We start from the raw sequence: 24,774 nt of genomic DNA on the forward strand, positions 1-24,774 counted from the left end.
TGGTTACAGGAGCTGCGGACTGACCAGGAGATGTATGGCCCATAGTACACAGGTCATCATACAAAACTTCCCCTCAGGCAAATCCTTGGCGCATGCTCTGCATGATGCAGGAGCGTTCCTGGATTTCCCGCCCTTTGTGTTAGACATTTTCAGTAATGCAACAACAGAGAGTATTAGTACGATACAGCCAGAAAGAGTACAATAACTGCGAATAAATTCCCTAGTATGTGACCGCGTACACAGTACACAACACCAGCGAATAAGTCCGGTATTATGCGACTAAGTCCCCAGTACACAACATCAACAAATAAATCCGGTATTACGTGACTGAGTACACAGTAGAATACACTATATCAGTAAATACTGTGACCCAGACGCACCTAGTCCTTTAGGGTACAGATCATAGTGATAGACAAAGCTGGCATACAATGAAAGTGAAATACACACAGCAGATACAGGCACACACAGTCACAGTGACAATGCAGATAATTATTTTAGTAAGACAATAAAACTGCACTGGACTAGTGTATGTACAGTATGTATGTATATATATGTAGCTGACCTGTTAATACACACCATGAATAAAACTTAACTGTGATCGGATTACCCATTTCAAGTATCTACTATCTGGTCTAAAGCTGGATACACACCTATACAATCGTCTGCCCGTTCTTGCAAATTTGATATCAAAAGGATGGTGTCCGCACGTCCAATCATGTTTTGTCTGAAGCAACCTTGTCAGGACGGGTGGTCGCATTTTATGTGCAGTTTAATTTTCATCAGAATAGACAGGGCCAGGTGGGACCAAAAGTGCCCATACACCCGTTAACATAAACCTTTCCATAGCACATATACTCCAATTGAGGGCTTGCTGGCATGTGTAGTTCCACAACTTGCTGGGATGTGTACTAGTGCAAGTGCCCAAATTCATACACCCTTTACCTTAAAAAATGTCCTGACCACCAATACTCCAAGCAGGGGTTTGCTGGCATGTATAGTTCCACAAGTGCAAGTGGTCAGGTTCATACACTCTTTACTTTCCCCACCATATATACTCCAAGCCTTTTTCCCCCATATCGGTATAAACGGTGTAAGGGCTTGCTGGCATATGTAGTTCCACAACTTGCTGGTATGCGCAGCCTATAACACCTGGATGACTGCTTAGTGCCCACCCTGATCTAGACTATAATACCTGCCCAATGATATATATGAAAATGTTTTTTATCAAATAGATTTTATGGATCACAACTTTTTGCTGTTTCACGAGCCATATAACATGACAAATACAAGACTACGCAGCCACATGTAACTCCAAGCATGAATCTGCAAAAATATAGTATAGTAGTAAATGTCGCTCATATGGTCCCACACCAACGACGCATCACATGTCAACATCCCGACCTGTTTCCATGTGATGTATCGCTGGCATGGTCCCATGTGCCCAACATATAACAGTATATGTTTTCAGGCACAGAAATTTGCACTATCAAGTAGGTGCATAACCGTAATACAGCAGTATAAAACTAACATGCCACCCCACCAAATTTACAAAAATATAGGTGTCCTTTCTTTACATGAGAGGGGTGACCAGACACAGAAGCTTCTGGAAGGATGGATTATCTATAAGTAAGAAATTCCTGAAGGTATCAGGGTTGTTCTCCCGTATCTCCTGAACCAGAGGCATGCGCGAGAAGGTGCCTCGCCTCTGCGGCCAACCTTTTATCCAGCGACTGATTTTTGCTCCTCTTTCTCCTGCTGATCGCCTGCATCGTATTTGCCATAGCAGCAAGAATGCAAGCACAAGCTTTTTTTTTTTCCAAACTCAATATGGAGAATGAAAGGGACGAAAGTATGTATTCAAACCGCAACACACATGTATTCAAATCGCAACACTCAGTAAAACGGAAAGGCGATTCCGGGAGGCTTGATTTGGTCCTGTATTCCCACCTCTTCCCTGCCCCTTATGCTAATTTTAGGTACACCCGCTGCAAGCGCTGCCCGGAATCGGCAGACTGTGTACAATCATTTCCTTGTGATATTTTGGCATCGAAGGTAGCAAGTATGATTGTATGTGTGTGTACGCACGTATCTGCGCAGTGATCATAACTTCTGAATGGGAGTACGGTCGTCCTTACCATCGCATCAGAAGTGTGATTGCGCAGGTGTGTACTCAGCTTAACCAACCAAAATGTCTCAAACTCTATAGCCCTACAAATTTGTAGCAAAGAGAATATTTTGGTCGGTCAATCACTCTCATCAATACTCTTCCTGTTATTACTAGGTTCTGTGCCAAAAAACCCTTATAGCAATTCTCTTGCACTCTGCTGTCTGCATGTCCTCTTCTACATACTCTGTTTATGTAGAATATAAAGGCTTGAATGCTAAATAACATGTAGATGTCGTTACAGAACTATCAGCTCTAAAGTAACAGGATGAAAAGAGATCTGTGGTGAACAGTGTATGCAATGTTTCTTTTGGGAGCCTCTCCGGTCAGTACTAGAGCACACATTGCAAATGTCACTTGTAAATGCCAATTAAGAAATTACAAGGAATTCTGAAAGGTAGGGGCTGTGCTTGCTGACATTTTTCTGACATGGAGGAGAACATCTGACCAGGGCCTTTGGCAAAATAGGGAATGGGGGAAAAAAAATATAAAGACATTTCAAGATCTGCGCTGTCAGCTCTTATCGTTTGTGAGGCGAGACGCTTGTCGAATGTTAGTTCGGTGGGGGCGACGCTGTATGTAGAGTAGAAGCCTTGCGGTAACGTACTGTAGATAGGTGCAGAAAGCGCTGTCGTAATGGCGCGGTGCTCCTGGGTGATATAACAATATTTGATAGAGTGAAGTGGGGGAGGATTGAGGGGTGGGTGAAGGGACATTAAAGGGAGAGGGGGAAAAAAAAACCCAGCACTCGCATTGTCAACTGGCCTGCATCTACAGACGGCCAAGGCTGAAGACTAGATAGAAACTGATGGCTTGCTATGCAATCAGCCAGTCAATGAGAAGACTAAAGGCAGTAGTTCTATTAACCTCTTCTTCTTACAGAAAAGCACTGGAACATTAGTTCATTACAAAAATGTAAAATACACATATATATATATATATATATATATATATATATATATATATATATTAGGCTGGAAATTATTACAATAATCTGCTCTCTCCTGTGCCGCAGGAGACTGAAAATAATATTGAGTCAGCCGCCGGTAAATCAGCTGGAAGGAAAAAAGGAGTACTCCGACTAAATGTCAGCAACGAGTGAATCAAGGCAAAATCTGACAGTGTGCCTGTAACCAAATAAAGAGTAGAATAAGACACAGCTGCATATGGTTCCATATCAGTAGCAAGCAATGACTGCACATATCCTACACCTAAAGGGCCCTACTCACTGGCCGACCCGCCGCCGAGCTGCCCGACGGCGGATACGGCCGACGAGCGACCCGGCGGCGGGGGGCAGTGACGGGGGGAGTGAAGTTTCTTCACTCCCCCGTCACGCGGCTGCATTGAAGTGCAGGCAAATATGGACGAGATCGTCCATATTGGCCTGCATGCACAAGCGACGGGGGACCAGCGATGAACGAACGCGGGGACGCGCATCGTTCATCGCTGGAGTCTCCACACTGAAAGATATGAACGAGTTCTCGTTCATTTATGAACGAGATCGTTCATATCTTTCCGAAAATCGGCCAGTGTGTAGGGCCCTTAAGCCTGCAGACAAAGTTATCTCTTACAGGGAAATCCCCACATTGTGGGTCTGGTGAATCCTGCAATGGAATTGTCCCTCTTTCTGCGCTTCCATAAATAAGAGCTTAATGTACTGTGCATAAGGCTAGGGGGATATGTACTAAGCAGTGAAAAGGGCGGAGAAGTGAGCCAGTGGAGAAGTTGCCCATGGCAACCAATCAGCATTGATGTAACATTTATCATTTGCACACGTTAAAATTATACAGAGCTGCTGATTGGTTGCCATGGGCAACTTTTCAACTGGCTCTTTTTTGCACTCTTATCACTGCTTAGTACATTTCCCCCAGTATCCGGACAATAAGGTCGACACCACTTAGGTTGAGACACCTTAGGTCGACACCTGAAATAGGTCGACATGGACACAAGGTTGAAATGAATAAGGTCGACATGAGTTTTTACATATATATTTTTTCATTTTTTTTTTTACTTTTTCATACTTTACGATCCACGTGGACTACAATTGGGAACGGTAACCTGTGCCGAGCGCAGCGGTAGCGGAGTGAGGCAGCTGGCCCTTTGCTCGCCATGCGAGGGCACACGATGCACTAATTGGGGTTCCCAGTCACTTTACGAAGAAAACGACACAAAAAAATAATAAAAAAAACTCATGTCTACCTTTTTCCATGTCGACTTTGTTCATGTCGACCTAATGGCCATGTCGACATAGACACTGTGGACCATGAGTCCCATACCCCTAGAAGACTGTACTGAAGCCAGTTCCTACAGTTCACTTGGTGAAGAATTCTGCAACCTTGCCCGAAGCATGGCGAGCGAAGCGGTGCACTAATTGGAGTTTCCGGTCACATTTTACAGAGAAAACGACAAGAAAAAACCCCATAAAAAAAACTCATGTCGACCTTTTTCCATGTCGACCTATTTCAGGTGTTGACCTTGAGTCCCAGACACATTTCCCCCTGTAACAATCTAAATGGCCACCACCCCTGACTAAATATGTTATACGAATAATGGGCCCTACACACTGATAGATTCGCCGCCGAGTTGCCCGACGGCGGATACAGCCGACGGGCGACCCAGCGGAGGGAGGGGGGAGTGTGAAGTTTCTTCACTCCCCCTGTCACCCGGCTCTATAGCAGTGCAGGCAAATATGGATGATCTCGTCCATATTGGCCTGCAAGCACAAGCGACGGGATACCAGCAATGAAAGAGCGCGGGGCCGCACATCGTTCATTGCTGGTGCCTCCGCACTGAAAGATATGAACGGTATCTTGTTCATTAATGAACGAGATCGTTCATATCTTTCAGTATAATCTGCCAGTGTGTAGGGCCCATAAGGAAATAGCATTTGAGAGCCAAAAGGCAGTGCCAGAGAGCCCTACAGAACGTTCATCAGGAACTATTCTCTATAGTCTACAGATGTGAGTCTGCAGGAAAGCTTTAAGATTTAACTGAAATTGAACATGCCTTAGAACTGGTAATAATAGAAAATATGATTCTACTTGCACCCCACCCCTCAAAAGGTCCACAAAATAGTGATTAAAAAAACACCAAAACCCTGCAAGAATGAGATTTGGCTGATGAATGGCTAATTAAGCTTTGTGAAATTATCTTATGTTAAACTAAATAATTCATTTTAATCACAAGCTATTTCTTGCATCAAAGCTAAACACTATAGCATGAATGCGCATATTTATCAAAACATATTTGTGGCATATCCCCCAAATACACATCAGTGGAGCCTCTGTCCCTAAATGGGAATTTTGATAAATTTGGGCGATACGTACTTTCTTATTACTGCAATAAAAAAATGATACTTATTGAGAACAAGTTAGAAAATGAATAAGTCTGTCCATAAGGTGATAAACACAATTTGACACAACTTTTGCTTGATTCCAATCTATTGATACATGGTTTTCTTGTCATTCTACTCTGCTGGGACAAAGCTCAAAAACTGGGTCATTTAAATATTTTTAATGCTGATCCCATCCTTGCTGTAATGAGACAGGAGCTGCAGTCACAAGTTCATTAAAAAAAGGCTTTTCCCAACAGTGAATAGACATTGCACCGAGGCTGCACACATGCTCCTCTAGGAATCCTCCAGTGCAGTCAGGGTCAAAACTGCAGAGCGTGGCAGGATGGCATCACAACATGTCAACCAGCTGACGTACTGTGACATCAAGGCTGACCTTTGGTGGCCTAGCTTGGGCTGCCTGTGGAGAACTGGAAACTGTCTGTGCATGACCAGCTCCTCAGGCTCCACACCTGACAGATTCCAGGATGTCCAAATTCAAGTTAGCATTTTAGATGAGGCAGAAAAAACAAAAACAGAACTAGAATAGAAATTTAATGGTCAGAACAGTAATTTAAAGTGACCAGCATTAAGCTATACAAGAGAGTCACAGCTGGAATATACAGTTAAAGCATACTTGCCTACCTTACCCTCTCCATTAGGGAGAAAATGCTCTGTTCCTGGACTTTCCTGGTAATCTATAATTGCCATCACCTGTGGTCATTTTTTTTAGCTTCTGTAGTCATATTTTGCAAGCTAAACACTACAATACTCTTGTACAGATGAAGCAAGGATAAAACATCAACTCTAGTGATGAAATGGTTGCTGTAATAACTTGCAATCCAGATGGGACATGAACCCACAATCCTTGGCTTAGGAGGACAGTGTCTTATCCATTAGGCCACTGGGGCTTGATTGCCATCACCTGTAGTGAGCTAGTTAATTGATAAGAAAGGCGTTTCACCACAGGTGATGGCAATCATACATTACCAGGAAAGTCCAGGAACAGAGCATTTTCACCCTCATGGAGAGGGTCAGGTAGGCAAGTACTGTATGTGGAATATACAGTTAAAGTATCACATGTACAAATGGACCGGGCTCTATAATACAGCCTAATCCAGGGGTTCTCAAACTCGGTCCTCAGGACCCCACACAGTGCATGTTTTGCAGGTAACCCAGCAGGTGCACAGGTGTATTAATTACTCACGGACACTTTTTAAAAGGTCCACAGGTGGAGCTAATTATTTCACTTGCGATTTTGTGAGGAGACCTGCAAAACATGCACCGTGTGGGGTCCTGAGGACCGAGGCCCTCATTCCGAGTTGTTCGCTCGGTAAAAATCTTCGCATCGCAGCGATTTTCCGCTTAATGCGCAATGTCCGCACTGCGACTGCGCCAAGTAAATTTGCTATGCACTTAGTAATTTTACTCACGGCTTTTTCATCGGTCTGGCGATCGTAATGTGATTGACAGGAAATGGGTGTTACTGGGCGGAAACAGGCCGTTTTATGGGCGTGTGGGAAAAAACGCTACCGTTTCTGGAAAAAACGCAGGAGTGGCCGGAGAAACGGAGGAGTGTCTGGGCGAACGCTGGGTGTGTTTGTGACGTCAAACCAGGGACGACAAGCACTGAACTGATCGCAGATGCCGAGTAAGTCTGAAGCTACTCAGAAACTGCTACGAGGTGTGTAATCGCAATATTGCGATTACTTCGTTCGCAATTTTAAGATGCTAAGATTCACTCCCAGTAGGCGGCGGCGGCTTAGCGTGAGCAACTCTGCTAAAATCGCCTTGCGAGCGAACAACTCGGAATGACCTCCCGAGTGTGAGAACCTGTGGCCTAATCAGTCACTATTTACCAACAGGGAGCATTAGTCCACACTTTGGGGTAGATGTATGATTTGTCTGTATGGGGGAGAAGCAGTATCCGCTCATGTTATGTGCACTGATACTTCACCATACAGTATATGACTCTGGTTGTGTGTGCTCAATCACAGGGGTGCTGTGTGCCTCGGTCTTTATCGGCGCTATCTACAAGATAGAACTCCAATATGCTGGACAACGTTGTCTATTCATGAAGCAGTGAAAAGAGTGGAGAAAAGGTCAGTGGAGAAGCAACCAATCAGCTTTGAAAGTAGCCTTTATCAAGTACATTTTATAAAATGTAAGGAAGATGCTGATTGGTTGCCATAGGCAACTTCTTCACTGGTCTGTTTCTCCACTCCTTTCACTGCTTCATGAATAAACACCAATATATGACAGGTCAGTTGCACTGACCATTCGGACACCTGCAGCTGTAGAAATCGCCACAACAGGGACAGATCTGTCCCTGGCTGTGGCAGCTGCGGGCTGTATGGGAGATCTCCTGACAGTAGCGAGTTCTTGCACATGCCCAGTGAGCTGGCTGGGCGGTGAGACACAGCGCTCTAGGCTGATGTGGTGTGGGGGTCTGACAGGGATCACCAGAGGGAGTTGTTTCAAGTCCCCACTCCAGCAAATAAGATGGTAATACATCTTGTCGCTAGTGCTTCCTGCTTTGCCTCGTTAAAGACGACAAAGCAGAGAGACATACCTGCACAATTAGTGCCTAGATAATACGTCTATGCCTTTTTCTTGTTTTTATATTAGCTCAGAACTTTAGAACTAAACAAACACATCTACTTACAGTCAACATTCAATGAGACAAAAGATTTAGGAATGATCAAATGGCATTGCCAACAGTGGGCGTGGTTTGGATGGATCAGAGGTGTGGTCAAACGTGTGTCAAAACAGAATATTGTCAACTGTGGTTATAGAGATCAATGGTATTACATAGGTGCTGACAGCAGCATTTATTAATGAAGATCTAGATCCTCGGTTTCCTGAAAGCGTGCCAGATTTTCAGGTTTAGATATATCGGCATATTTACACGCTGTCTGGAATGTCTCTTGGATTTACAGAAACAGCACTAAAACCAGTTTTCATCAAATACTAATGTGTGTGAGAGTGGAGTCAGTGGGCCCCAATAGGCTTCATCTCCACACCCACCTGCAGATGGGCCCTCATACAGGATATTCTTTTTGAGCCACATGGTATGAGATGCCTGGCACAATTCCTGGGTTTGAGTACATTTCTTTGCATCTTAATTCACTAATAGAATACTAAGAACTAGAATACTAAGTAATAGCATACTCAGTGGTTACTATTTTGTGTCCCTAAGGAGTTAATTATAAAGTAGATAATTAAGCATAATAATGCATAGACCAAATCTGATAGGACCTCTGTCCTTTTACCCTCACTGAGTACTTTTTCCTGAATGTTGCATCTTAATTCGCTAATATCGCACTAAGGGCATGATTCACTCGCAACTGACCAATGTCTCATTTTCTGGGCATACACCGGAGCCCGTGTGCTAGTGCTGCATATCCGGTTGCAGGTGTTTGGGTGTGGTGACGGGGAGCAGCTTTGAAAATGGAGAGGCGTCATCTCAATTTCTGGGGCATGCTGAAGCCAGCGACTGCATCTCTGGACACAGATTCTCCGGCGTGGTGAGCGTTCAGATCAACCTTAGGGTTGTGTGGATCTAACGCTGCATCTTCGTACGCAGGAAGCGGATCAGGGAAGTCGGTAGCGGCCGTCTTTTTACACAAGACAGCGCCTGCAGCATTAGCATAAATTCTAAGATCTGCTACCACCGAAGATGCAGCAGCGACCAAAACATCATCCACCACTGAACCAGGCCCCTCAGCACTTAGGATTAGTATATTCTTATCACAACAAAATTGTTATAAAAGGGATGTAGTTATGTGACCGGGGTTTGGGATACCGCCGGTCACTATACCGACACCGGGATCCCGACCGGTGTACAGCCCGACAGTCAACTATTCCCACTCGTGGGTGTCTATGACAGTGGGAATAGAACCTGTGGCGAGTGCAGCTGTCGGTATGGTGATCCCGCCGTCGGTATGGTGACCAGCGGTATCCCATCTGCCGGTTACCTATACCCAACCTCTTTTACAGTACTAATATTAGATTAAATGCATATTTTAAGACAAAGCTCAATGGTGTGCCAAATGCGGATATTAGTCGCAATTTGAGGATAGACGCATGTGGACAAATATGTACATGTATTAAGTGCATGATTTTTGACACCAGTGGGTAAGGGGGATCTGCGCTTTTTACAGTAGACATTACAGTGGATGTCCTACCACTGAGACCCTCAACCCAGTGCATAATATCCTAGTCTACCGGAGGACATTTGGAGCAGTTGTCTGATCTTCAGGGACCAGACAACCTTACAATGGGGGTAATTCAGACCTGATCGCTCCCTAGCGTTTTTTGAAGCGCTGCGATCAGGTCAGAACTACGCATGCGTATGCACCACAATGCTCAGGCGCGTCGCACAGGTACAAAGCGGTTCGCCGCTCAGCGATGGGTTTGTGCGAAGAATCCATTCGCACGACTGATCGCAAGGTGATTGACAGGAAGAAGGCGTTTGTGGGTGGCAACTGATCGTTTTCTGGGAGTGGTTGGAAAAACGCAGGTGTGTCCAAGCGTTTGCAGGGCGGGTGTCTGAAGTCAATTCCGGTCCCGGACAGGCTGAAGTGATCGCAGCGGCTGAGTAAGTCCTGGGCTACTCAGAGACTGCACAAGATCAGTTTGCACATCTCTGCTACACATGCGATCGCACACTTGCACAGCGAAAATACACTCCCCTATGGGCGGCGACTATCTGTTTGCAGCAGTGCAAAAAAAACCCTAGCGAGCGTTCAGGTCTGAATTAGGCCCAATGGTCCATCCACTTCCCTAGTGCAGTGACGGAATCCACTGTGAATTGGGTGAAATATATTTCTACAGGATTTTATCTAGTTTCTCTGGTGTTAATCTGCATGAACAGCACTTCCTGTATTATGCTTTCCTTTGCCCATTATAACTTGATATCACTGATTAGGACTGTACTGAGTGTAGAAGATTCTGTGGCATGATGTCTCCATACACTAATAAGTGGAGCTACATTCACCAACCTTTAAAACTTTAAGTTTTCAGAGTTTGATCGTTGGAACCAATGCAAACGCCATGCTCTTTCCTATAGAAAGAAGGTCCGGGGTGCGAAGAGGTTTTTATTCCTCTCTCACCTATGGCCCTCTCTATAACACTACTGGATCAAACTGCTAATTAGTGGCAAATGTACCAGTGGGAGGCTCGCGGGGACAGCTGCAGCACCATGAGTTTCATATTGCAGCATTATCGGGACACTACATGATAAATAGGGTGGTAGTCATGTGACCGCCGGTCGGCTGACCGACAGTCACATGACCTCCTCCGTGAGCCCGACGGCTCACTATCCCGATGGTCGGCATGCCGACCAACAGGGACTATTTCCACTCGTGGGTGTCCACGACACCCATAGAGTGGGAATAGAACCCGTGGCGACAGCAGGTCGCCACCAAGCCCGCAGCGTAGCGAGCCCGCAAGGGGCTTGCTGCACTCGCCGCTCCCCGCCGGGATCCCGGCGTCGGTATACTGCCGGGATCCTGGCGTCGGTAAGGTGACCGGCGGTCAGGAGACCGCCGGTCACCCGTACTACACCCGATAAATATACCCGTAATTGAGGAGTAATAATAATCTGCCAAGACATTAGCTTGTTGTGTGGCTTATTGGCCAGGCATATGTATGAAATATGATATATTTTGGTGCAATGTGCAAGTCCTGAAACGTCAGAAAATAAGATGGACAGGCAAAGTGATGGCAAACACACACAGTAGGCGAGAAGAGGAGACTTAAGAGGAGAGATATTTCTGAGGGTCAATCAGGGGCATAGGGCAGAGACCCGGGAATTTGCCGGGTCACATGGCTGAAAATGGCATGACCGGCAGATGCGTTGGTGTCCCAGTCTGTATCTGTATGTAATCACTCAAACATGCCCTTACTGTACTCTACCAACATCAGACGTTTCCTCACCTGTCTCCCATCTCTCATCATAAATAAGTGCAAGTGTAAGATGTGATCAGATCTGCATAAAGAAATAGTCAAACAGTTTGCTTCTGTATGTGCACAAATCTAATACAGGTTGAGTTTCCCGTAATAAAATTTCAGAAGTATGGAATTTTCCGAAATACAGAATTTTTTTTCTGTATCCCGACAGCGGCATCTCGTCTGCCGGAATACCGGCTGCAAGTCCCCTTACGGGCTCACTGCACTCGCCATGCATTGGGCCTGGGTCTCACTCGGTTGGTGGCATGGATCCACCAAACGGACGGGTGGCTGTATTCCGACAGCCGGTAAAATGTCGGCTGACAGGATTCCAGCATCGGTATCCTGACCGCCGGGATACCGACTGCATCCCCAGAGTAGTATGAAAATATTTAAAAATACGGAAAAATCAGATATCCAAAATACCTCCCATTTTGGAAATGGGAGACTTAAACTGCATACCTCCAACATGATCCTCTCCAGGAGGGACAGAATGCTCTGCTCCTGGACTTCCCCCTTAATTTATGATTGCTCTCACCTGTGCTGAAACACCTTTCTTATCCATTAACCTGTTCAGCACAGGTGCCAGCAATCATAAATTAAGATAAAAGTCCAGAAGCAGAGCATTTTGTCCCTCCTGGAGAGGGTCATGTTGGGAGGTATGAAACTGTGTATGTATTTTGCACTGCACGACTGCAATACACCAGCTCCAACATGTATAGGTCAGTGGTAAGGCCCCCATCTGGAATACTGTGTACAGTTCTGGAGACCATATCTCCAGAAGGATATAAATACATTAGAGAGTGTACAAAGAAGGGCAACTAAAATGGTGCATGGCCTACATCACAAAACGTACCCGGAAAGGCTAAAAGATCATAACATGTATAGTCTGGAGGACAGAAGGGAAAGGGTACATGATACAAACTTTCAAATATACCAAGGGTCTTAAAAAAAGTTCAGGAGGAAAACATTCTTCAAAGGAAGAGAAGTATTAGAACTAGAGGACATACACTGAGACTGGAGGAGGGGAGGTTCAGGGGAAATTTAAGGAAAAATTACTTCACAGAAAGGGTAGTGGATAAGTGGAATAGCCTCCCATCAGAGGTTGTAGAGGCTAAGACTGTAGAGCAATTTAAACATGCTTGGGATAGGCATATAAAATAAGAATTTACTTACCGATAATTCTATTTCTCGGAGTCCGTAGTGGATGCTGGGGTTCCTGAAAGGACCATGGGGAATAGCGGCTCCGCAGGAGACAGGGCACAAAAAAGTAAAGCTTTTACCAGATCAGGTGGTGTGCACTGGCTCCTCCCCCTATGACCCTCCTCCAGACTCCAGTTAGGTACTGTGCCCGGACGAGCGTACACAATAAGGGAGGCAATTTGAATCCCGGGTAAGACTCATACCAGCCACACCAATCACACCGTACAACTTGTGATCTAAACCCAGTTAACAGTATGATAACAGAAAGAGCCTCTTAAAGATGGCTCCTTAACAATATAACCCGAATTTGTTAACAATAACTATGTACAGTATTGCAGATAATCCGCACTTGGGATGGGCGCCCAGCATCCACTACGGACTCCGAGAAATAGAATTATCGGTAAGTAAATTCTTATTTTCTCTATCGTCCTAAGTGGATGCTGGGGTTCCTGAAAGGACCATGGGGATTATACCAAAGCTCCCAAACGGGCGGGAGAGTGCGGATGACTCTGCAGCACCGAATGAGAGAATTCCAAGTCCTCTTTTGCCAGGGTATCAAATTTGTAGAATTTTACAAACGTGTTTTCCCCCGACCACGTAGCTGCTCGGCAGAATTGTAATGCCGAGACCCCTCGGGCAGCCGCCCAAGATGAGCCCACCTTCCTTGTGGAATGGGCCTTAACAGATTTAGGCTGTGGCAGGCCTGCCACAGAATGAGCAAGTTGAATTGTGTTACAAATCCAACGAGCAATCGTCTGCTTAGAAGCAGGGGCACCCAACTTGTTGGGTGCATATAGTATCAACAGCGAGTCAGATTTTCTGACTTCAGCCGTCCTTGAAATGTATATTTTTTAAGGCTCTGACAACGTCCAACAACTTGGAGTCCTCCAAGTCGCCAGTGGCCGCAGGCACCACAATAGGTTGGTTCAGGTGAAACGCTGATACCACCTTAGGGAGAAAATGCGGACGAGTCCTCAGTTCTGCCCTATCCGAATGGAAGATTAGATAAGGGCTTTTATAAGATAAAGCCGCCAATTCAGATACTCTCCTGGCGGAAGCCAGGGCCAGTAACATAGTCACTTTCCATGTGAGATATTTAAAATCCACCTTTTTCAATGGTTCAAACCAATGGGATTTGAGGAAATCTAAAACTACATTTAGATCCCACGGTGCCACCGGAGGCACCACAGGAGGCTGTATATGCAGTACTCCTTTAACAAAAGTCTGTACCTCAGGAACTGAGGCCAATTCTTTTTGGAAGAATATTGACAGGGCCGAAATTTGAACCTTAATAGATCTCAATTTGAGACCCATAGACAATCCTGATTGTAGGAAATGTAGGAAACGACCCAGTTGAAATTCCTCCGTCGGAACACTCCGATCCTCGCACCACGCGACATATTTTCGCCAAATGCGGTGATAATGTTTCGCGGTGACTTCCTTCCTTGCCTTAATCAAGGTAGGAATGACTTCTTCTGGAATACCTTTCCCTTTTAGGATCTGGCGTTCAACCGCCATGCCGTCAAACGCAGCCGCGGTAAGTCTTGAAAGAGACAGGGACCCTGTTGTAGCAGGTCCCTTCTCAGAAGCAGAGGGCACGGGTCGTCCGTGACCAACTCTTGAAGTTCCGGGTACCAAGTCCTTCTTGGCCAATCCGGAGCCACTAGTATTGTTCTTACTCCTCCTCACCGTATAATCTTCAATACCTTTGGTATGAGAGGCAGAGGAGGAAACACATATACTGATTTGTACACCCAAGGTGTTACCAGTGCGTCCACAGCTATTGCCTGTGGATCTCTTGACCTGGCGCAATACTTGTCCAGTTTCTTGTTGAGGCGAGACGCCATCATGTCTACCATTGGTCTTTCCCAACAGTTTACTAGCATGTGGAAGACTTCTGGATGAAGACCCCCCTCTCCCGGGTGAATATCGTGTCTGCTGAGGAAGTCTGCTTCCCAGTTGTCCACGCCCGGGAAGAACACTGCTGACAGTGCTATTACGTGATTCTCCGCCCAGCGAAGAATCTTGGTAGCTTCTGCCATTGCACTCCTGCTTCTTGTGCCGCCCTGTCTGTTTACATGGGCGACCGCCGTGATGTTGTCCGACTGAATCAACACCGGTTTTCCTTGCAGGAGTGGTTCCGCCTGGCTTAGAGCATTTTAGATTGCTCTTAGTACCAGAATGTTTATGTGAAGAGACTTTTCCAGGTTCGTCCATACCCCCTGGAAGTTTCTTCCTTGTGTGACTGCTCCCCAACCTCTCAGGCTGGCGTCCGTGGTCACCAGGATCAAATCCTGTATGCCGAATCTGCGGCCCTCCAATAGATGAGCCTTTTGCAACCACCACAGAAGATATACCCTTGTCCTTGGCGACAGGGTTATTCGCAGGTGCATCTGAGGATGCGACCCTGACCATTTGTCCAACAGATCCCTTTGGAAAATTCTTGCATGGAATCTGCCGAATGGAATTGCTTCGTAAAAAGCCACCATTTTTCCCAGGACTCTTGTGCATTGATGTACAGACACCTTTCCTGGTTTTAGGAGGTTCCTGACAGGTCGGATAACTCCTTGGCTTTTTCCTCGGGAAGAAAAACCTTTTTCTGAACCGTGTCCAGAATCATCCCTAGGAACAGCAGACGTATCGTCGGAAAACAGCTGCGATTCTTGGAATATTTAGAATCCAGTCGTGCCGTCGAAGAACTACTTTAGATAGTGCTCTTCCGACCTCCAACTGTTCTCTGGAACTTGCCCTTTTTAGGTCGTGCAAGTAAGGGATAATTTAGATGCCTTTTTTCTTTGAAGAAACATCTTTTCGGCCATTACCTTGGTAAAAAGGCCCGGGGTGCCGTGGATAATTCAAACGGCATCGTCTGAAACTGATATTGACAGTTCTGTACCACGAACCAGAGGTACCCTTGATGAGAAGGACAAAATTTGGACATGGAGGTAATCCTTGATGTCCAGGGACACCATATAGTCCCCTTTTTTCCGGTTCGCTATCACTGCTCTGAGTGACTTTATCTCGATTTGAACCTTTTATGTAAGTGTTCAAAACATTTTAGATTTAGACTATGTGTCACCAAGCCGTCTGGCTTCAGTACCACAATATAGTGTGGAAAAATAATACCCTTTTCCTTGTCGTAGGATGGGTACTTTGATTATCACCTGCTGGATATACAGCTTGTGAATTGTTTCCAATGCTGCCTCCCTGTCGGAGGGAGCCGTTGGTAAAGCAGACTTCAGGAACCTGCGAGGAGAAGATGTCTCGACTCTCCAATCTTTACCCCTGGGATAATACTCGTACGATCTAGGGGTCAACTTGCGAGTGATCCCACTGCGCCCTGAGACTCTTGAGACTACCCCCCCACCTTGAGTCCGCTTGCACGGCCCCAGCGTCATGCTGAGGACTTGGCAGACGCGGTGGAGGGCTTCTTTTCCTGGGAAAGGGCTGCCTGCTGCAGTCTACTTCCCTTACCTCTATGTCTGGGCAGATATGACTGGCCTTTTGCCTGCATGCCCTCATGGGAAAGGAAAGATTGAGGCTGAAAAGACGGTGTCTTTTTTAGCTGAGATGTAACTTGGGGTAAAAAAGGTTGGATTTCCCAGCTGTTGCTGTGGTCCCCAGGTCCGATGGACCGACCCCCAAATAACTCCTTCCCTTTATACAGCAATACTTCCATCTGCCGTATGGGATCTGTATCACCTGACCACTGTCGTGTCCCTGACATCTTCTGGGAGATATGGACAACGCACTTATCTTGATGCCAGAGAGCAAATATCCCTCTGTGCATCTCACATACATATATATAGAATGCATCCTATTAAATGCTGTACATGAATAAAATATTTTTAGTCAGGGAATCCGACCAAGCCAACCCAGCACTGCATCTCCAGGCTGATGGCGATCGCTGGTCGCAGTATAACCACCGTATGTGTGTATATACTTTTTAGGATATTTTTCCAGCTTCCTATCAGCTGGCTCCTTGAGGGCGGCCGTATCTGGAGACGGTAACGCCACTTGATAAGCGTGTGAGCGCCTTATCACCCTAAGGGGTGTTTCCCAACGTACCCTAATTTCTGGCGGGAAAGGGTATAACGCCAATATTTGCTATCGGGGTAACCCTACGCATCATCACACACTTCATTTTATTTTATCTGATTCAGGAAAAACTACAGGTAGTTTTTTCACTCCCACATAATACCCTTTCTTGTGGTACTTGTAGTATCAGAAACACGTAACACCTCCTTCATTGCCCTTAACGTGTGGCCCTAATGAGAAATACGTTTGTTTATTCACCGTCGACACTGTATTCAGTGTCCGTGTCTGTGTCTGTGTCGACCGACTGAGGTAAATGGGCGTTTTTTTAAAAACCCCTGACGGTGTTTCTGAGACGCCTGGACCGGTCCTAATAGATTGTCGGCCGTCTCATGTCGTCAACCGACCTTGCAGCGTGTTGACATTCTCACGTAATTCTCTAAATAAGCCATCCATTCCGGTGTCGACTCCCTAGAGAGTGACATCACCATTACAGGCAATTTCTCCGCCTCCTCACCAACATCGTCCTCATACATGTCGACACACACGTACCGACACACAGCACACACACCGGGAATGCTCTGACAGAGGACAGGACCCACTAGCCCTTTGGGGAGACAGAGGGAGAGTCTGCCAGCACACACCAAAAACGCTATAATTATATAGGGACAACCTTATATAAGTGTTTCTCCCTTATAGCATCTTTTATATATATACAATATCGCCAAAATCAGTGCCCCCCCTCTCTGTTTTAACCCTGTTTCTGTAGTGCAGTGCAGGGGAGAGCCTGGGAGCCTTCTCTCCAGCTTTTCTGTGAGAGAAAATGGCGCTGTGTGCTGAGGAGATAGGCCCCGCCCCTTTTTCGGCGGGCTCGTCTCCCGCTATTTTTGAAGTTAGGCAGGGGTTAAATATCTCCATATAGCCTCTGTGGGCTATATGTGAGGTATTTTTTTGCCTCTAATAAGGTTTTTATTTGCCTCTCAGAGCGCCCCCCCCAGCGCTCTGCACCCTCAGTGACTGTTGTGTGAAGTGTGCTGAGAGGAAAATGGCGCACAGCTGCAGTGCTGTGCGCTACCTTTATGAAGACTCAGGAGTCTTCAGCCGCCGATTTTGGACCTCTTCTCTCTTCAGCGTCTGCAAGGGGGCCGGCGGCGCGGCTCCGGTGACCATCCAGGCTGTACCTGTGATCGTCCCTCTGGAGCTAGTGTCCAGTAGCCAAGCAGCAAATCCACTCTGCACGCAGGTGAGTTCACTACTTCTCCCCTAAGTCCCTCGTTGCAGTGATCCTGTTGCCAGCAGGACTCACTGTAAAGTAAAAAACCTAAGCTAAACTTTCTCTAAGCAGCTCTTTAGGAGAGCCACCTAGATTGCACCCTTCTCGTTCGGGCACAAAATCTAACTGGAGTCTGGAGGAGGGTCATAGGGGGAGGAGCCAGTGCACACCACCTGATCTGGTAAAAGCTTTACTTTTTTGTGCCCTGTCTCCTGCGGAGCCGCTATTCCCCATGGTCCTTTCAGGAACCCCAGCATCCACTTAGGACGATAGAGAAATATCCTTACAAAGAATTAAGGTTCAAAAAGGGTTGAGATTGCCTAAAGGATAAAAAAAAAGGGGCAGACTAGATGGGCCAAGTGGTTCTTATCTGCCGTCAAATTCTATGTTTCTATGTTACACATATCAGTTACCAGGGACAAGATAAAATATTCAAATGAGCAAATCCAGAAAGAAGTAGCCATTCCATGCTCACAGTGACCCCTACAGGCAAAGAGAGGTGATATGTAATCCAGGTGTAATGATTTATTGATCCATCCCTCCTAATCACAATAAAATGGGATGTTACAGCCCCCACTATTAGCTGCTGCACGTACTTCCAGAAAACACAGTACATTGATAGAATTATGAATACTTTGACGTGAAACAGAATTTTTGCATGTGTATTGAGGGATGAGAGTTATGTACATCGCTTATACTGTTTGAATAGAAAATAATTTGACTTTACAGATTTCAATGTCCACTATTACACGGAATAAGAAAAACAAAAGAGGACGGCTTGGAACAGGAGAACAAAGTGTTACTTTCCCAAGTGCTACCACGGCGACCGGTCACCTAAACGTAAAGAGCCTCGGTGTCAAAGCCAAAGCATGGCCTTCATGATACTTCAATGCCCGGTCTCTGATCAACAGGGCAATGAAAATGCTTGAGTGCTCTTAATTACTGCAATTGACGTGTGCCTTATGGTGAGGAGCAGAGACATTAACAGTGAGTGATAACAGCATCAGCCTCTTAATATGAAAACAGTTACAGTATTGGCAGAAGTCCTGTCAGGCTGGCGGTGGACTTGTGTCAACATGGCAACTTTATTCCATAAACATCTTTTAGAGGGTGAGCCTTAAAAATCAGCTTGTAATTCTTTCCCAATCAAGGAAATGGTCTAGTTAATTACTGGGCTGGTGGGGGACATGACTTGAGACTACACCTTTAGAACATAACATAGCTGAAGTAAGCGTAACAGAAGCTGATACTGGTATGCAGTCCTTCTGTTATGCAGTTTGTATTCCTACTTAGAACTAGCTCCCTGTATTACGAAATACATATTTCCGGATATGGGAAAACAGCATGAAACAATGAATATTCCAATGTAAGCACTAAAGGATAATAGCACCTTCCATGTGAAAGAGAGAGGTGTCTGTAAAGCAGTACATACAGTCAGTCATGCTGTGAGTAATGTTTTTACACCCAAAAGAATAATTATTAGAGCAGGGTGCCTTGACCTATATAGACATGCTTTTGTGGGGACTAGTCCCGTAGAAAATTCCTTTTTGTACCTATATGCAGCACCCCATAAAATAGGTAGCGTTAACCGTACATTATACTTCTCTCCGGTTCTTATGTATTACCCAGTAAATTACTAATTACAACGCTCTCTACATCTGGCATGTGAATGTGTTCTCGCCTAATTTATGGATGCTGAATTCAGTGGAAAAAAATCAGATTTTCTCTATCTCGTTACATTTACCAAGCAGCAGACTCAATTTCTGTCAATTAGCGTTACATATTTCATCCATAAACAGTTCCCTTATTTGGATCCCAACAAATATGCCTTCTATTAGCTTTACTTAACCGTGGAAACTTTTCCTTTACATAACTGAAAGCTCGGACTTCTTTATCCAGACCTTTCATGAAAGTCTTCATTAGAACAAACTTAGGGCGGTATTCAATTGTTTGAAAAGTCTAGGGCAGATGTATTAACCTGGAGAAGGCATAAGGAAGTGATAAACCAGTGATATGTGCAAGGTGATAAAGGCATCAGCCAATCAGATCCTAACTGTTAATTTACATATTGGAGCTGATTGGCTGGTGTGTTTATCACCTTGCACATATCACTGGTTTATCACTTCCTTATGCCTTCTCCAGGTTAATACATCAGCACCTCTGTTGGGTGTCTGTTTTTTCCTATCTAATAGACAGGAAAAAACAGACACCCAACCAATTTTTCAAACAACTGAATATCCCCCTTAGTGTCAAGTGGAGGTAAAATGCTTTCATACGGTTCAACTAATGGAGTGTTCTTGGCGGTTTTCTCTCCAGCATCACAGGTTTCTCTCTCTGGTCACTTCTCTGTGATATAGTGAGTTTTAGTGTCTCTGCTGTCCCATACACACAGAAAACAGCAGTGCTTTGTGGATCCACATTGCAAACCTAACAGCAGTGTGACTACCTTTTAGTCTCATCATAGATTCCTTAGCCTCATACTTGATTCCCTCCAATAACACACACACTTACTTGCTTCCTTCCCCCTCTGCACTCCGACTGGAGCTAGGACAGGAGCCAGCAAGCAACATGGCATCAGCACTAAGAGGAGGGTTTTTCCCCAGGACCAGCACATGGAGGAAAATGAGGAAGATGAGGATTTTGAGGACATAGAGGAGGTGGTGTCTGGGCAAGATGCTTACCCCATAGTGCGCGAGGGAGCCTTGGCGAACTAACTGTGATTAAATACATACATTTTCAAATTTACATTTATATTAAATCTCAAAAACCTTATGTTATATCAAATTTCTGATGGTATATTTGGATTCTATGTAAAAATATTACATGGAATTTGATATATATCAGATACAAAATGGCTGTTCAGTAGTTAAAACAATACACTTACACATGTGTAGACAATCATTAAGACAATAAAAGGAAAAGTGAGAGCAAGTCAGAACTGAACTATCGGTGACCGTCTTCTCCCACACATATAGGTACTATAGGTAAACAAGTGATCACAGTATATGCCAGTGGTTCCCAAACTGTGTGCCTATGCATCCTGGGGTGCTGCAAGTCTCTTGCAGGGGTGCCTCGGGTTGATGGTCCAGGACCAAATTATTTATGGCCAAAGTGATAGGCAAAACCAGTGCTAGTGGCTGCCAATCATAAACTATGTGAGCAATAAAGAATTATCACCCTAGGGGTGCCATGTAAAAAATGCTGATACTCTATGCTGATAGGGTGCCGTGATTCAAGAAAGTTTGGGAACTACTAGTATATGCCAAAGAAATGCAGGCATTTTTTTGACGCCCAGAAATCCAGTTACACTTTTCTGGCTTTGAAAAAGAATCCATCTCTCCTTTGGCATCATCTGATATGTAAAATATGTTTGCTAAGAACTAACATTTGCAGAGAAGTTAACACTTAAGGGCCCTACACATTGAGCGACAGGGCACCAGCGATGAACGAGCGCGGGGCCGCGCATCGTTCATCGCTGGTGCCTCCACATTCAAAGATATGAACGGTATCTCGTTCATTAATAAATGGGATCGTTCATATCTTTGAGTATTATCGCCCAGTGTGTAGGGCCTATTAGTTGAGTTTGAAGTGAGAGGAATAATTCCAGACAGTCCTAAAAGGCTGCATTGCTATGTCTGTTATGCCCTGGTACCTAACCCTCCTCCTAGTGCTTAACACCCCCCCCCCCCCTCCTCCCCCCTATATTTCCAGGCCTATCTAATACACTTTTTAAGTTAAAAAAAAAAATAGGTTTAAGGTAATCCAAACTTTAACCCTAATCCAAAATCTAGCATTCATTATTGCCTGAACTCCAGTGCACATCTAGTCTAAATACAGCATTTATCATGTGTCCTTTAAAATAATTTCTAGAGTCCTTATCTTGCTCTCTATTCAGCTTCATAAGAAATATGTAACGTCACCTGTTTTAGTGACTCACCCAACCAAATTCACTCTACCCTTACACAAGGATGAATGTTTGAAGAGAACAGGTTATCATGTTTAGATTTACTACATAGTATTTTGCGCAATGCAAAGTTAGCAAAAGAGAAAGAAATCAGGGTTACCCTGAAATAACATTCACTCGGGAGAGTCCAGTTTATTCAAAGCACCTTTGATAGAGGGTGTGAATTAAAAGATTGACAGTATATATAAAGACAGTCAATAGGTTGACATCAGATGGTCGACATGGTCAAAGGTCGACAAGTAAATGGTCGGCACAGAAAAGTTGGACACATTTTTTTGTTAATTTAACCTCAATCCTAACACCCCCCCCCCCCCCAACCCACCCCCTAGTACCTAACCCTCCCCTTTTAGTGTTTAACACTAACACTAATGCTGGTGCCTAACCCCCCTCCTAGTGCCTAACCCTAACCCTCCCCTGGTACCTAATCCTCCTCCTAGTGCCTAACCCTAACCCTCCCCCTGGTACCTAATCCTCCTCCTAGTGCCTAACCCTAACTCTCCCCCTGGTACCTAATCCTCCTCCTAGTGCCTAACCCTAACTCTCCCCCTGGTACCTAATCCTCCTCCTAGTGCCTAACCCTTACTCTCCCCCTGGTACCTGACCCCCCTCCTAGTGCCTAACCCTTCTCCTGGTGCCAACCCTAACCCCCTTCCCCTGGTACCTAACGCTTCTCCTAGTGTCTAACCCTAACCCCCCTCCTAGTGGTTATCCCTTCTCCTAGTGCCAACCCTAATCCCCCCCCCTGGTACCTAATCCTCCTCCTAGTGCCTAACCCTAACCCTCCCCCTGGTACCTAATCCTCCTCCTAGTGCCTAACCCTAACGCCCCCTTCCGCAGCATATCCCTCCGCCAAGTGTCTAACCCTAAAAATCATGAAAAACCACGTCTTTTCTGTGTCGACAACTAGCATGCTGAGCTTTTGACTATGTTGAACGTTTAACTTGTTGACTGTTTGACCATGTCGATGTCAACAATCTGGTGTCGACCCACTGACTGTATATTTACTGTCCATATTCCATCTAGATAATGTTGATAGGCTGCGGTCTCCTGGAAGACAGCATTTTGTTTTTTTTCTTTAACGTTATTCAACGTAGGCAAATGCCAGGGAAAAGATTATGAAAACGTGTTGCACTGCAAGACACAATAATAATTACACCTTGATGGGAGAACTTGTGGCCTTGGTTTGGGCGAATATTGGAATAGCCTTTTTGTTGTGCGTTACTGCTGCCTTCTGCTGGTGTATGTAACAATCACATATTGAACATTTTCTGACTGGAGTGAAGGGAGTGTTAGGAACACATCTGCCCCCTCTCACACTAAGGGGTCTATTCATGGAGCAGTAAAAAGTGTGGAGAAGTGAGCCAGTGGCAAAGTTGCCCATGGCAACCAATCAGCTGCTCTGTATAATTTAATAGAATGCACTTTATAAATGGTACGTCAGCACTGATTGGTTGCCATAGGCAACTTCTCCACTGGCTCACTTCTCCGCTCTTTTCACTGCTTCATGAATAGACCCCTAAGACAAGTCCTTGGAATGTGTATTTAGATGCCTGCAACAGTTTTACAATTTACTAAAGTAAAGGATGTATCTGTTAATTATCTCTCCATGTTTGTGGCTACTTTACTTTTTAGAATTTATATATAAGTTTACGGGAAGCTGAAACATTTGTTGATTATACCGGCGATACCTCCAATTGCAGCCGGCTTATAAAGTAATTTAGAGCATTATAGACCTACTTGTTACCAGCCCGTCAAAATGACGGACCAACATAACAGTGATGTCCGCACCGGCGGCTGTGCGTGCCTGACTGTAACACTTGAATTGCTCTGTCTGCCACATCTAGTGGCTACCGGTGCAAAAAACACGTGAATCAGTGGAGTGTAGCGTTAGCCTGTTTTTATATAGGATAAATGATATAAACGGAGTTCAGAACACTGAGTCTCCCCCCCCCCCCCCCCCCTTCCCCCAATCATTTCTACCATGGAAGGAGAAGCTATTGGTAGTTATAGAGTAGTCCAGAAATAAGTTCTGAGGGGCAAGTTTATGGCATTAATGCAGGTTTGGAATGAAGTCCTCTCAATGAATGCGCAGCAGACTCACCTGTTCCAGTAGCTCCAGAACTGATCCTGCAAATACATGCGATGACTGCTCTCATCTCCAAAGGATGCTTTGCTTTCAATCCAATGAATAACATGTCCATCCACAGCTAATAAACAAGGAAAACATAATAAGTATAAAAACAGGGTTTCATTTACAAGCAGGTTACCACACTGTGAAAGCTTGCTAATATGTTCTAGGCCATGGGTCTTCAATCAGTGGCCCCCCAGCTGTTGTGGAACTACACATCCCGGCATGCCCTGCCACAGTTTTGCTAATTAAGGCATCTTAAAAGTGAGGCAGGGCATGCTGGGATGTGTAGTTCCGCAGCAGCTGGAGGTCCGCAGGTTGAAGACCTATGTCCTAGGCATTACCTAAAGTAAGATGGTACTAGTTGTCTGTTATGAACGGATGTGATTGCAACCCAGTAGCCCAGCATTGACAGATGGGTAATACATGGTCATCATCTCTGGACCTAAATCCTGAAGTCCCGTCACAAGCTGTATGAATGACCTGACTATCAGATTGCTCTCCGTTTATGTATTTAAATTATGATGTAAAGAAATTGAAATTTCCCACAACCGCGGGAGCCCAACTTGACATGAGCTGCCTCCATGATGTCACTAGTTCCTAGTGAGCCTATAGGCTGCATTCTCAGTAAGATCAGGTCAGGTGATAAAGTGTCAGCTTCCACTGTGCTGACAGTGCATGCATCCCTGGAAGCGTCAGCTACTATGTAATGTACAGGCTAGAA

At 45.2% G+C, this 24,774-nt stretch overlaps 1 protein-coding gene and 1 long non-coding RNA gene across 7 annotated transcripts in view; one reads left to right on the forward strand and one right to left on the reverse strand.

Annotated features, from left to right (window-relative positions):
• The window catches only part of LOC134980988 (uncharacterized), a 231,880-nt gene extending 212,247 nt beyond the window's left edge, over positions 1-19,633 (forward strand). For both annotated transcript variants that reach the window (XR_010190497.1, XR_010190498.1), the window contains one exon: positions 18,688-19,633. This is a non-coding gene — a long non-coding RNA (uncharacterized LOC134980988). The remainder of the gene's footprint in view (positions 1-18,687) is intronic.
• CDIN1 (CDAN1 interacting nuclease 1) overlaps positions 1-24,774 on the reverse strand; it is a 501,029-nt gene that overhangs the window by 224,753 nt on the left and 251,502 nt on the right. For all 5 annotated transcript variants that reach the window (XM_063948054.1, XM_063948052.1, XM_063948053.1 and 2 more), the window contains one exon: positions 24,024-24,129. In XM_063948054.1, the coding sequence (XP_063804124.1) occupies positions 24,024-24,129 (106 nt within the window). The remainder of the gene's footprint in view (positions 1-24,023; positions 24,130-24,774) is intronic.

This window comes from Pseudophryne corroboree, chromosome 12, assembly GCF_028390025.1.
Source record: "Pseudophryne corroboree isolate aPseCor3 chromosome 12, aPseCor3.hap2, whole genome shotgun sequence".
NCBI classification, from domain to species: Eukaryota; Metazoa; Chordata; class Amphibia; order Anura; family Myobatrachidae; genus Pseudophryne; species Pseudophryne corroboree.